The sequence below is a fragment of the Vipera ursinii genome (assembly GCF_947247035.1).
Source record: "Vipera ursinii genome assembly, chromosome: 3".
Classification (NCBI taxonomy): Eukaryota; Metazoa; Chordata; class Lepidosauria; order Squamata; family Viperidae; genus Vipera; species Vipera ursinii.
The window spans coordinates 107,182,388-107,196,631 of record NC_139516.1 but is presented as its reverse complement, the minus strand read 5'-3'; the positions used below and the strand labels follow the sequence as shown (position 1 = coordinate 107,196,631).

Sequence of the window (14,244 nt, the reverse complement as noted above, 5' to 3'; positions counted from 1 at the left end):
CAAAGAAAAAAAAAGGAGAAAGGGATCCCTCCCTGAAAACAAAGGCCCCAACTTACTTCAAAGCTCGAGTTGGTTTATCCGGAAGGATGGCTGTGAAGTCGCTGTATGAGTCTGACTTGTGAGACAGACAGCCCAGGCGAGTCCTCATCCCTCTGTTTCTGCAGTCGGTCATACACGATAGGGGAGCAAATGGGAGAGAAGGAAAAGGGATAACAATTAACATTAGTGCATAAGAACACAAGAAAGATCTGTTCTTCCTCAGACATTGATTCCATTTATCTCTGTATTCTCTGTTAAATACTGGCTGGCCAGATGCTTTCTGAAAGCCCACAAGAAGAGCAAGAAAGTCGTTTTGTATTGTTCATTTACTTGAAAGTGGTAAACAATCCCAAAAGAGCATCTTTACCTACATCAGCCTCACAGAAACTTAGGATCTTGAGGGACCTCAGTTGTATAATACCTTAAGCTGCAAAGCTGATACGTTTTACATGCTCTTTACAAAATCATTTTTACAGTGGCTTTTACTTTAAGCCCTAAAACCTCATTCCTAATGCTTGCTCCAGGTTATTGTTTTTTGTACTATTTCTATAATTTAAAAACACCTGCTTATCTATTTGATCTTTTTATTGTGTATCTTTACAACTGCTTCAAATCTCTGTGGTGTTGTTAAAGTAAGAGAGAGAGAGAGAGAGAGAGAGATGCATGCACATGTATATTTTTAACTAATCAACCAACCAACCAACCAACTAAACAGAAATTCCATTTAACTACTAGCTTTGTTAACTAACACTTTCCAAAGGCACCACCTCTTGTCTCCTGGCAACAAATTCCATACATTAGTCACCGAGAAAAAAAGGTTTTCTTTTGTCTCTTCTAATTTATTTTACTGCCAGTCAATTTCACTGAGATATTTGCTTCAGGAATGGGCTAAAACAGGTCGTAAAAACAATTTTAGGAAGATAACCTTATAAATAGGAAGATATTTTTGGTGCTGTCTTTCCCTTCTGAGAATATATGGAAAGCCAACCCAGGCACCAATCAGAGCTACTTAGGTTCAGTAAGCTGACTATGTTATATAACTTTGACTTATTCTATTTATAAAACTGATATATCACTCATTAAAGGTAAAGGTTTCTCCTGCACAGTCATGTCCAACTCTAGGGGTCAGTGCTCATTTCCATTTCTTATCTGGGGGAGCTAGCGTTGTCTGAGGACATTTCCATAGTCATGTGGGCAGCATGACTATAAGGTGAGGTGCACGGAATGCTGTTACCTTCCCATTGAAGTGGTACCTATTTATCTATTTGCATTTGCATTCTTTCAAACTGCTAGGTTGTCAGGAGCTGGAGCAAGTAACAGGAACTCACTCCATCATGCAGTGCTCAGGTCTCGAACTCAGACTATCAGCTTTCCAGCTGACATGCTCAGTGTCTTTAACTGCTGACTCATCACTCATTAGGGGCACTGCAAAACTTTCAATGGGTTAAGAAATAGGCTACTGAGGAACTAACTATAACAAAAGAAATTATAGCAATTGATGATGAGAGCAGAAAGTTCCTTTTTATTGTAGGGACTCTTTCAACTATTCTAATTCTTGAATTGACCAGTAGAAAAGAAGAAAGGTTTGTTCTTAGCAGCTTCTCAGAGCAGATGTAATAGACCTGAACTATAGCAAGATACATTTCAGCTGAATGACAGGAACCAGGACTTTTTTTTGTCATAGAACGCTCAGAACGGAGTTCCGGCACCTTTTTTGGATGGAACCTTGTAGGGTAGGCAAGGCGGGTTGTATGACATGTGTGAGTTCCGGCACCTTTTTCTTTTACAAAAAAAGCACTGACAGGAACACTTTTTAAAATAAGAATATTGGAGAATAGAATTTGACAATCAAATAAATAAAGCTAGGCATTATCTGTTAGACATGATCTGCCTCTGGTTATCTCTCAGATTTCTTGGCCTAAAAAGACCCCTCCAAGCTACTATCACATTTTTCTAAGAAATAACTTGAAAACTAGGGGAAGTGAAGTCTACTTGCAAATCGTACTTCTCCCTGTGTTTGTGTGCATTTTACATGTATGCATACACCTCTCTGGACTGTTGCCTGCAGGAAATAGAACTCTAATTCTATTAGTTCCAATGGTTTTCCTTAAAGGAAGCATTGAAGGAAAGGGAAGGGAAGTGTGCCTTGTACTGCACATTGTAAAGGATGCAAAGCATTAAAGAAAACTGGATACAGGGAAACCAGTTGCTACCTATTCTGATGGTTCAAAAAGATGTATGGCTTTTATTAGCCTTGTGCTACTGAAATTCTATTTACTGGTTAAGCCCTGCTCTACCATGTAAGCTCAAACTCTCATTTTTGAAGACCAACATGGGAGAGGAAATGTTTTATCTGGCATCTATAAAGTCTAAAACAAAAGTTATATTTCAGACTGGCATTATGAGGGCTGCAAAATCCTAGTAATTGTGGACAATGGATCCAAAGCAGCTAGTTTATGGAAGCCAAGAGATTTATGTAATCATGACTTTAGAAATCATGACAAATATAAGGTCATAATAATTTGAGATTGAATGTATGTCCCTCCACTTTCCCAAGGCTTCTAGAGAGACATTAGAAAGAATAAGTTATAGCTCAAGAGAAAACACAAAGACCTACTTTGTATCTCTATTTTAAGTCATAACCAATTAAAATTTTATTGATGTTCTTTTAAATTATTTAATTATTTTAAAAACTTTAATATGGCTCTTTTTACACCTGGGAGATCACTCTTAAAGCAGATGGAGTGCCAAAAACTCTACAATCCAAATTATTTTTTTCATTTTCAACACCATCTCCCTCAGTTTTGAGAAATGAATCAACCTTAGAAATAACTCTTAAGCAACCCCATAGACAGAGCAAGATAAGGTTGAAAGGTTTGAGTTTTCTTTCCATTTTCCCTTTTCATCATGCTTATAAAGCTGAATGGGTATGAACCTTCTTATTGAGGTTGAAAGACAGAGTAATAAATGTCCTATTTTAATGAATGTGACCCAGCCACAGTTCAAGTAGAGAGGAAAGTGAGAAGAGGCCATATGGCCTAATTCCACTTCTCTCATAAGATCCTCAGCCTTTTGCCTTCACAATAGTTGGCTAAATCAAACTAGGTAAGCCAGTGCAAATGTGGAGGGCGAAAAGGGAGTCATCTCCATTTCTCTCCATGACACAGAGTGACAAAATATATACTGGTTAAAGAAGCATACATCTATGCATCTGTCCCCTTCTTTTGTGCTCCGGAATAACTGGGTAAGGGTTGCTTGAAAGGGGTCACAATGCAGGCAAACCCAGAGGGGATTTAACACACATACACATGTGCACATTTTTTTAATAGGTAAAGTAAAGGTAAAGGTTCCCCCGCACATGTGAGCTAGTTGTTTCTGACTCTAGGGGCCGGTGCTCATCTCCGTTTCAAAGCCGAAGAGCCAGTGCTTGTCCGAGGACGTCTCTATGGTCATGTGGCCGGCATGACTAGACGCCAAAGGCGCACGGAACGCTGTTACCTTCCCACCATAGTGGTCCCTATTTTTCTACTTGCATTTTTACGTGCTTTCGAACTGCTAGGTTGGCAGAAGCTGGGACGAGTAACAGGCGCTCACTCTGTTACGCAGCACTCGGGATTCGACCCACCAAACTGCCGACCATGTGGTCGACAAGCTCAGTGTCCTAACGACAAACCTCAAATTTTCCTCCTCTTATAGACAGTAATAATATATATATAGAAAAGCCTTTTGGATAGGGTTAGGGAAACTATGACAACAAAAACAGTGATCAAGTGAGCTCGGTTGTTTGGTTAGCTATGATGATTCAGTTGTATGTGGATGAGCATAGCTTCTCAGAATCTACCCTGGCTTCCTGTCCACTGTGCTGGACAAAGAAGAGGAAGTTCATATAGGCTACTTTTTTTAGGAAACTAGGGCTTTTGTTCTTGTTGAGGAATTCTCATACATTTTTCAATGATCCTCTCAAAAAACCTTGAAAACTACAGCCCCAAACTGTATCAGCTCAGAAATGTCCCAGATCTCTACAGACGTTTATCTCCTTCTCTTGACCTTTCCTAACCTCAAAGGATTTTTTTCTGTTAATTTCATTCTGAAACAGCCTACAAGAACTTTGTACCACTGCACAGTTAAATATAAAATGACATTTATCAATGCCATATGGGAAGCTTCTGCAGAAAGCTTTGGCACTGTCTCTGAGATAATTTCACTGTGCCCACATCTCCCTTCTGTTATCAGCATTCTTGGCTAGTTTCTATTTATTGAATATTTTAATGTAATTTTAGAGCAAATCTAAATGTTGCTGAATAAACTAATTATCTGGCTGGAGCCATGCAGCCCACTCCACAGCATTTAGCTCCTTCATAACAATAGAAATAGCTTTAGCATTATTTCCAGCACTTGTACCTGTACTTCGTCAAATAAGATTTTAGTAGCTAGTAGCCAAAAAAATGTACAGAGCAGTCAGATCCTTTTGTTTAAAGAATTTCAAAATGATAACTATTTCTTCTCCGGTCATGAAAGCTTATTGTTAGGATTGTTGTGCAATTTGAAAGTGATTTAGCTGGCTTTCCATCCAATAATATTCATACAACAATAAATTTAGATTTAAATATATTTGCATATCATCAGGTGATCACTCTTTGTAATACTGGAAAATTTATGATTTAAAAATTGAAAGAAAAAGCTATTACATCAATTTCATATCACCAAAATGGCTTCATAAAACAGGAACAAGCGAATGTTTAACTCAAAGCAGCATCAGTTAAAATCCATTTCCATCCATGAAAAGTGCAGCTTTAGTCTACCCAGATATTCTCTTTAAGAACTCTCTGCATTGTCTGCAGATAGATGACAAGTCTGTTCTTTTCTTGCTGGCAAAAAGTATCCTTCAAACTAATACAAGCATTGGCATAATTGCACACCAAGTAACAAATAACAGAATCAGAAGAACCATCCCAAGCACATTATATTGTATTTACCAGCCCAAAAGATGGGTAAGTTCTAATTTGGTTGTTATCACAGTATAATCTGTTCATTTAGCAAAAAAACATATGTGTCAATTAATTATATACATATCTGCCTTTTCTTTAATAAGTTCATGAGCCCCCAATTTCTGCTTAAAGAACTCTATGAGGTAGGCTGATCTGAGTGAGTGAACCAGGTTTTGAACCCAAGTTTCCTTAGTCCTACTTTGGCATAGTGATGGCCCAAGCAGGGCATACCCTTTATACAAAGAACTGCATAATGCCCTAGTCTAAAGAGGTCACCAAAGGACAAGGTTACACTAAAGCAGACATGTCAAACACAAGGCCCGGGGGCCAGATCCGGCCCGTGAAGTGGTTTCATGTGGCCCGCGAAGCCATCCTGGAAACAGTGAGGGAACGGCCCCCACTGCCTTGGCCCTGGCCCAGAGACCCTCCTTCTGCCAGAGACCCTCAGATCTGTCCCATTCCCCCCCAGGCCCCCATAGGCACCCTTGATGCAAACGATGTAGAGCTGGCCATGCCCACCCAGTAGGCCATATGCATTCTAGCCACGCCCACCCAGTAGGCCACACCCACCCTGGCCATACCCACCCGGCCCCTTGAGGACAACCGCAATGCTGATGCGGCCCTCAATGAAATTGAGTTTGACACCCCTGAAAGCCAGCAAGTCAGAAAAACAAATGCTGTGTGACTCTTATGGAAAAGTACCTAGTAGAGATTTATTCAAATCCTTGGGTTGGCCTGAATTTGATGCCTTCAATATAAAGTTCTCCACCCACCACTTTTTGTAGGTAAAATACTGGGAAAAGCTCACAATCACTTATTTAAAGCAGATGACATGCAGTACTGCAGTGCTGGTTAAATTCCTTTGGGGTCAGAGCAGGAAACTGAAGGAGGCAATGATAATATGTAGAGAGATGCAGCAAAGCTGTAGGATGCCTCACCTTGGATGGTTATAATGTCCAAGACAGAGAAGCAGGAGCTCAAAATGTGTGAAGTGGAAAGAGAAAAGAACAGTTGGGGGACAGAGACAGTGTTCCCATCAGTCTACAACTTCAATCCAAAAGCAAATGATAGTTGAGCTGACCCTACTTGAGAAGTTTTGTTATGTAGTGAAATACCACATCACAGAGATGTTCAAGCTCTTGATGTGCTAATATTCCATTATATTTACAGAAACAATTCTTCCACCTGCAGTTTAAAATGTACTGCTCTGCTGTTTTCCCAGCCTATGAGAGCTTTATCCTTTTCCTTTTCTCTCTGGGGATAGACTAGAGTTGAACACAGAGGGGAAAAAATAGAAAATTATGATCTTTGGAAGTTGACCTTTGGAGCATCATGTCAAATTCCACGAATGTGGAACTTACAAAAATGAATGAAAATTGGGTAATTAAGCTTGAGAAAAGTAAAAAAGGTGTTTTTGTTAACTATTACTGTTGTGTCAACAGCAGTTTTACTATATTGTGTTCATACGATTCACTTGTAAGGATGGGCATCAATATATATTCCAGAATTCAAAACCCCAGGGGAGATAAGACTACTATGGCTTTTGATTATTTAAAATAATGATCCTCGTCCAGTGATAAATGTTCCACAAGCGGAATTCAGTAATATGGTGGGACACAATTCGTTTACAAAATTTGAATTAAGTCTTTAAAATTATTGTAAACAAAAAAAAAACCCAACCCTGCAGATTTGGTGTTCTTGTTGGAGTAGTATGTGATCTGAAACTGCAGAAGCTCATGATGTCTTCCTGGTCATGGTAAGATAATGCCCTGATTTCCATGGAATTCTCTAATGCCATTATCCACTGCACAGAGGCTGGTCTGCCTCCAGTGTCTGATGGACCTAGATGAAAGAGCTGGGGCTTTCCATGTTGGTTTGCTGTATGGTTTATCCAAGCCTTGGTTGCTACCTAGAGTAAGAGTGCATCCATCCAACCTCACCCCATGATCCACACAGGAGTAGAAGGAAATAAAATGAGAAATGTCTAGAACATCACTAGCACTAACAAAAGATGAACTCAACCAAACAGGGATTAAAGCTATTATTAATGCATATCTTGTGGTGATAAGGGTGCAAAATCTCAATACTTCTCAATCCTTATTGTGTTCATAGATTGCTGCCCTGCAGCCCTCTTTTGTGTGACACAAGCCCTCTTGCTGGGCATACAGAGGAATTTGCTCAGCATTTATTGGACAAGTTGCTTGGATTTGCTTATAGTTGGATGCCAACTTTGTTGCAGGTCCAGAGGACATGCCTGAGAAGGAGTCTTGCTCAATTACCTGGGAACAGTGTGAACCTGTTGGATATGAGAAAGTGGACAGGGCCCTTAGGATGTGAGTTCATTCACCTCCTCTTTTGATCTATGTCCCTCCTGGCCTGCAAAAGTGACCACTGGGTGTTATGTAAGCGGGTCTAATGGTGGTTAATGAGAGGATTGTTCCTCTACCTCTTAAAATGCCTTGGTTTTCCCTTTTACAAGAAATGATCACCGGAACCCACCATACTGGACAATATTCATCCAATATTTAACCTCTCCTTTTGGGGAAGGTGATTGAGAAGGTGGTTGTTAAGCAGGTTCAGAGAACTTTGGAAGAAGTGGACTACAGTATTTGGATCTTTTTCAGTAAGGATTCAGACTCAACAGCATTAGTTGCACTTTTGGATGATCTCTGGCATGGTTAGTTGGTGGGTTCAGCATCCATCTTTTACCCCATTTGATCCTTCTATGGCTTTCAGTACTATCAACCATGGAATCTTCCTGGATTAGCTCAGAGGATTAAGAATGGGCAGCTCATATTATGCTGGTTCACCTCCTTTCTCTGGGGTCAATTCTAGTCAGTGATGATTGGAGAGAAGTCCCATCTTTGGCCCCTGCTATATGGGGTGCTATAGAGTTTGATGCTTTCTCTCCTATTTAACATCCACGAGACCACTGGGTGACGCCTTGGGGTGAGGTATCAGCCGATGATACCCAATTGTATATCTCTGCCCCTGGTGAATTAAACAATGTCATGAATGTCTTATCCCAGTGCCTGGAGGCTTTGAGAGTTTCTGTCTGTGCCTTCTGGTTTGTATATTTTAAATTTTTAATAATGATTGTTAATATTTTTATAATGATTGTTTTTATATATTTGTTGTACGCTGCCCAGAGTAATTTGTTGTGAGATGGGTAGCCATATAAATTTGATGACTAAGTAACAACAAATTTTTGTAAACATGTTGGGACATTTTTTTTTAAAAAAAATGGGGTATTTTCTTTACTTTACTGACCCAAAGTCTTTAAGCAGTTGCTGAAATTTAAGATACAAAATATTGACAATTATTGGTTTAAAAAGAGTGGCAAAATAGCAAAGCAATTATTAACTCAGTAAATACACTTTTCCATTGGAAGTAACCACAGAATTCCATTGTAGTTGTTCACAAGATTGCTCCCAGCAGAAGGTGCTGTTTTTGCTATTTTTCTGTCACTAAGTTTAAGCTACAGGAGATAGGTTACCAGCGAGCAAAACTATTAAATGGAAGAGGAAGTCTCAAGGGTCAAGCTGATTTAAGGAGGGTAAGCTATTGATTCTTTACATCAAGGTTGAGGGTCTTCTAAAGAAGCTAAGGAAAAGCTGGCATTGAAACCAGCCTGTCAAAGAAAGAATAGGGGGAGGGGGTTGCATGTGGCCTTAAAGTATTTCTACCTCTTAAATTATTTCAAATATTCACATGCAGTTTTTTCAAGCAAGGAGTAAAGCTGAGCATGTATAGAGACAACAAGGCAATATATTGGGTGTGAATGTTGACAAAGACATTTGTCAAAAGGCATTAAGAGCAAAGGAAATGCAATTGCTGAAATAATAACCTGGAAATAAACTGGTGAGAGTCACAGTAATAGCTAATGGCACACAGTGCAATTGTGTGTTACCTTTGCAAATTCAGATTTCCAATCCTGTCCCAACAAAAGAAGGAAAGATAGAGGCTTCAGACTTCCATTATTCCCTCTTTTGCAAATATCCTCATTGTCTGTAAAAACATCTAGCTGATCCTAAAGTAGAAATCTCCCTGGCAAAGAAGGAGGCACTTCAGTGGGGCATTTGCAGAGCTAAATAGACAGGTGGGAAAAGCTTACTTCTATCCACACCTACTTAATTTTTCCTTCAAAACTCTCTTCAATGACTTTTTGTAGTGCAATCAAGCCTATTTCAGGTTCGCACACCCTTGCTCAACCTGAGAGATTTGGTGCATGAATATCAATTGCTCACATCCTCTGCAATGGAAAAGATAGCTAGAGAATTTCACATATCCAGTCTGGAGGAAGCTGGACTACATACTGAGTGGTTTGGTCCTGAAGGTCTTACCTCCATGTCTCTCTTTAGTTCTCATCCAGCAGGTCCACCCTAAAGACATTTTCAGAAATCCTGGGTGCTCTGTCACTGGAGGTTTTTAAGACTCCAGGGGTGGAGAAACCTGGCTCTTTTATGACTTCTGGACTTCAACTCCCAGAATTCCTGAGCCAGAATGGATGGCTCAGGAATTCTGGGAGTTGAAGTCCCACCCTGGGATATTCACTTATCTGAAATGGTATAGGTTCTCCTGCCTGAGCAGGGGGCTGGACTAGAAGACCTCCAAGGTCCCTTCTAGCTCTATTCTATTCTAAATTTTGTAGCCTGCAGCAAGGGAGACACTTCCTCCTTCCTGTTCTATGTACAAAATGCAACTAGTTTGGCAATTGAATCTTACTTCAACATTAACATCCTCCTCTATGTCCAAGAACAACTTAACAAACATAGGACAACTGCAAAGCATACCCAGTTCTATGTTTCAAGACTGCCATGTCAATTCCTGCCTCTTGGGCAACATTCACTACTTCAAATAGTCATCTCATTCTGCCCAATATGAAGCTGGCCCCTGACCCAGGAGGCCTCATGCTAACAACTTGGTTTTTCTTAAGAAGTTAAAAGTAAGTCAGGTGGGGATGAAATCATCAACCAGAGGTATAGGTAGATCCTTTTATATTTTATAAAGTTGAATAATGCTTAACATTAAATCATATCTCTCCAGAATGTAAATGCAGTTCCCAAGTGCAGAATTCTTGCTTATGTATAAGAAGAATCAAGAAATAATGTCTTTTAAAAAAACAAGTTAAGAATGGAGCTAATGTTGCAGACAGGAATGACAGACTGAGATTGGGGGGGGGGGGAAGGAAGAGCATTGCAGACATTTTTTAAAGGTGAATAGATAGTATCTCTCAGCTGCAGTCCCTTATCGGTAGCTGAGGGCCAGTAATAAAAAAGAGAGATATAGAGACAAATTAAGGTAAAAGAAATCCCTGGCTTAAATCTCGCCTTGGGTTCAAAACCACCAGCAACCTTAGACAAGCTATGCTTCCTGTAAAAAGAATGTGGTTTTGGCCTGTCTTTGAGGGTTAGCTTGCTGGGGATTATTGACAGAACACATGTGAAGGGCTTCAAAATGGCACAGAGTTATTACTGGTGAGTTGTTGGGAATGGAACAATCTATTTGTCTTGTTAGTTGCATCCAATTTATAATGGATGCAGTTACTCTGTATTTTTAGCATCTCTCTGCTAGAATGATCCCATAATTTGCCTCCTTTGCTGCTCCAAGAGAAAAACAAAGATTAAAAAAGATGGGCAGCAGAGAAGTAATGACATGGGGTTTCAAGGCATTCAAAAAAAAATCTAAAGTGGGTTCCCAGTGGTTAATTCCAACATCCATTAAAAATCTGATTAAATTAAAATACATACATGCTCACATAGAGAAGCTCATTCCATCTAACCTAATGAGAGAGAGCACTACTGGCCAGCAAATGGGTTTCTTTAAATCCCCCATCCCAACTCCCTGGCTTGGCTTTAGCTGAAATCAATCCCTGCAATTTCTGAAGTCCCTTTGAAAGCCTTCATTAACATAAACCCAGCTCCCCACCTTAACCATTTGGATCATCTAATGCTGCTTCCTGGATTCCACAGTCAGTGAGAAAAACTGGCTTGACTCCTCTGCCATGTCTCCATTTGTGCTCCAAATGCCTGACCAAGAATTTGACCTTCCCTGTCACTCTGGTTTTGGATTTGGAGGTTGGCAGGGGAGAGAGAGAGACAACCTTGTTCTTCTCTCTGCAGGATCAGCTTGCAAACATTTCAAACTTTTGCTGAGGTGTCATTTGGGTCTCATTTCACTAAGTGGGGGTGGGAGGGGGAACTCTTCTGCTGCTTCATACCATCCATAATAATTTCCATTCATATTTTTCTCTGCTAAACTGTGCCCTATTTGCCAGGATTCAGGTGAATAATCTCCATATTTTGTATTATTCCCCCCCTTTTTATTATTTATCTCTCCAGCTCCTCTCGGATTCAAGAAGGATTTTAATCTTTTTCTGATTTCTCAGGTACTGCAGGAATATGCTAAAATCTGGATGAAATCTCTTTCTGCTCCATATAGCTCATTCCATCACCGTTCACAAAACAACAAGAAGGACAATGGAAGAGGTCACTTCAACTTTGCTTGGGTGATGGCCAGGGTGGTTCCACCCCTCTGACCTGTCCTTTCCTCAACAGAAGCACTGGCTTTCCTCATTGTAGTAAACAGAATAGGTGCAGAGAGACACCTTTCCAGTGGATTCCAGGTGCTGATTTTGAGGACAGAGGAATGAAAAAGGGAGTGAGAGGTTGCTGGTAATTTTCCCATTAAACAAGATCAAGTTGTTATCATTTAGTCGCCTACCATATTAAATCCAGTGGGAATTACTCTGTACAGAAAGAAGCATGAAGAATAAAATGATGTAACAAACACTCCTGCTTAAATATATATATATATATAGGAGAACGTATCAAAGGCTGATACATAGGGAGAGCAAACAATTCAATAGAGATCAGCATCTCAGACACACTAATAAACAGACGAAGAAGAAAAGATACTCACTGCCTTTGACCTGTCCTGCTCCGGAGATCTTTGCCAAGCGTGTGATCAGACAGGCTCTAGGAAGAGAACAGAGCAATCTCTTAAGCAGGGGCAAAAGCCACACAGAGAGACAGACACACCTCCCAGTTCCCCCCCCTCCCCAGTATTCCCCCTGAGCAAAAGCTCAGCTGAAAGCTCTGATCATCCCGTCTGCATATCACATTCACAAAACCCTAAAGCAATTTAACTGAGCAGGCTTGAGGTCCAGCACTGCAAAGCCGGCTCACATGTTTCCTGGGTGGGATTTGAGAAGTGTCCACCTGATCAGAGCTTTTTGAAGCATCTTCTTTCATCTTGCTCTTTACTTCTCCACCTGATGGCAAATCTGTTTTGATTCTGCTAAATGAAGGCTTTGCTCGGAGTATTCACCAAATGCCTGGCAAACATTTGCAGACTGAAGCTGATTCAGACTGAAGTTCTCCTCTCCCATAAGCATTCCATGCAATTGTTATCCCAGTGATTAGAATAAAGCATCTTCTTGCAGTGTTTAATGTAAGTCCTTGGTGGATTTAGGGTGAGATGGGAGATCCATGGAGATTCTAGGCTGGATCCAAGCAGAGAAGAATAACATCACTGAGCTTACTTAAACAGCACCAATGTCAGGAAAGTCAAATTGCATCTATTAAATCACAATGAAGGTTTCTTATTGGGTACGGCTATGTGATAAATGCATAGCCAATTCTTTATAAAAGATAGAGTCAGATAAAGAGAAATGTGTTAATTCCTCCCCACTTCAGCTTGGTGTTATCTCACATTTCCTTATGCTTCCTCTCACCTGAATATCATCATCAGTGCAGATCTCCTGCCAGCTTAGGTGCACCTATTTCTCTTCCTTTTATTATTATTATTTTTTTAAATGAGAACTGGAAAGAATTCTGATGGTGAGTCTTTGCAGTAAGAGAATTTCCCAAGATTTAGCCTTTTTACAAGGGTTTTCAGTTGGCTACACTCACCCTATCTACAGTTTGCTTGGTTATTGTTTATTTCTGTAATTTATATTAACTCGGTTCTGAGTAGGCTCTGAATACTTAAAATAATGCAAAAGTTAAAGGGGTTAAAAAGAAAGAAAAACCCTGCAAACTAATGACAATCCAAGCTTGATGAGACATTTGTTATAGTTAGGTCAAACATTTTATTATTGGATGATAAAAGGATGTCTTTTCACTCAAGGAGTAGCTCTATTTAAGAGTAAATCAACACTCTATTGTCTGCCTGCCAGATTCTGTTAGCTTCCATACCAACATTCTGTGATAGAGCCAGTCTGATCTAGTGGCGAAGGCACCAGACTAGAAGCCAGGAGACTGTAAGTTTGAGTCCTGCCTTAGGCATAAAAGTTGACTGAGAGACTTTGGGCCAGTCACTCTCTCTCAGCCCAGTTCACCTCACAGGGTTGTTTTTGTGAGGAAAATGGAGGAAGAAGTATTGTGTGTGTTCACTGTCTTAATTTATTTATTAAAATAATAATGGCGGGATATAATAAATAAAAATAAATAAATAATGCCCGTGACATGCTCTTCAATTCTAAATCTGCCATTAGTCCAATGAAGTTGTATACCTTCTTCCTAGTTAGAACTATAATTGAAGCTTTGTCCAGGATTGAACAAGCAAGAACAGAAGGCCAAGATTTGAATGAAAAACATTTTGGTCCTTGAAGAGAAATAATTTAAGATCACTGACTAAAGAGTCCTACAGGTAGGACTCAGACTGGCTCAAATTCAAGTAATTCTGACTGGCTTCAGACTGGCTCAAACTCAAGTAATTCTCCTAGTTAATATTTTTCAAGTCAAGACTGAATAGCATTCTCATCCCTCCATTCTGCCGACCAATCGGCAGTGTTGATTCCCTTCTGACCTGCACTATGACCAAAGCAAGCATTTTGATCTAGTTACTCAGGGTTAAACTTAACTCAAAAATCAGTCTTTTCCTTTAGAGTAATAAAACAAGCCTTGAAGCTACAAACAATGTTGTTTTGGTACCTAAGTTCTCAATCAAACCAGATTTGTTGCATACTTGGTTGCTTGGTAACATCCTGAATGCACCAACAAACTGCAGTTTTTGTTGTGAATATTTATTTATTTATTGATTGATTTAAAACATTTAAGGAACAAAGTGAGTACATAAAAGAGGGGGAAAATGAAAAAGGACATAGCGGATGGAAAATATCAGTAAATAAAGAAAAAAATTACAATTGTTATAAAACTTAAAATTCATTAATTAAACAATTGAATTATTGATTCAGTTATATAATTTAATATAT

The 14,244-nt window shown here is 39.6% G+C and overlaps 1 protein-coding gene across 2 annotated transcripts in view; it reads right to left on the bottom strand.

Annotated features, from left to right (window-relative positions):
* LOC310637534 (regulator of G-protein signaling 8) overlaps positions 1 to 12,063 on the bottom strand; it is a gene marked incomplete at its 5' end in the record, with an annotated part of 34,127 nt that extends 22,064 nt beyond the window's left edge. The window contains 2 exons of one of the 2 annotated variants that reach the window (XM_083357991.1): positions 57 to 158; positions 11,949 to 12,063. In XM_083357991.1, the coding sequence (XP_083214117.1) occupies positions 57 to 148 (92 nt within the window). Of the gene's footprint in view, positions 1 to 56; positions 173 to 11,948 lie in introns of those variants that run through there. The other variant, XM_083357990.1, reaches the window with a different exon arrangement.
* Positions 12,064 to 14,244: the final 2,181 nt, after the last annotated feature.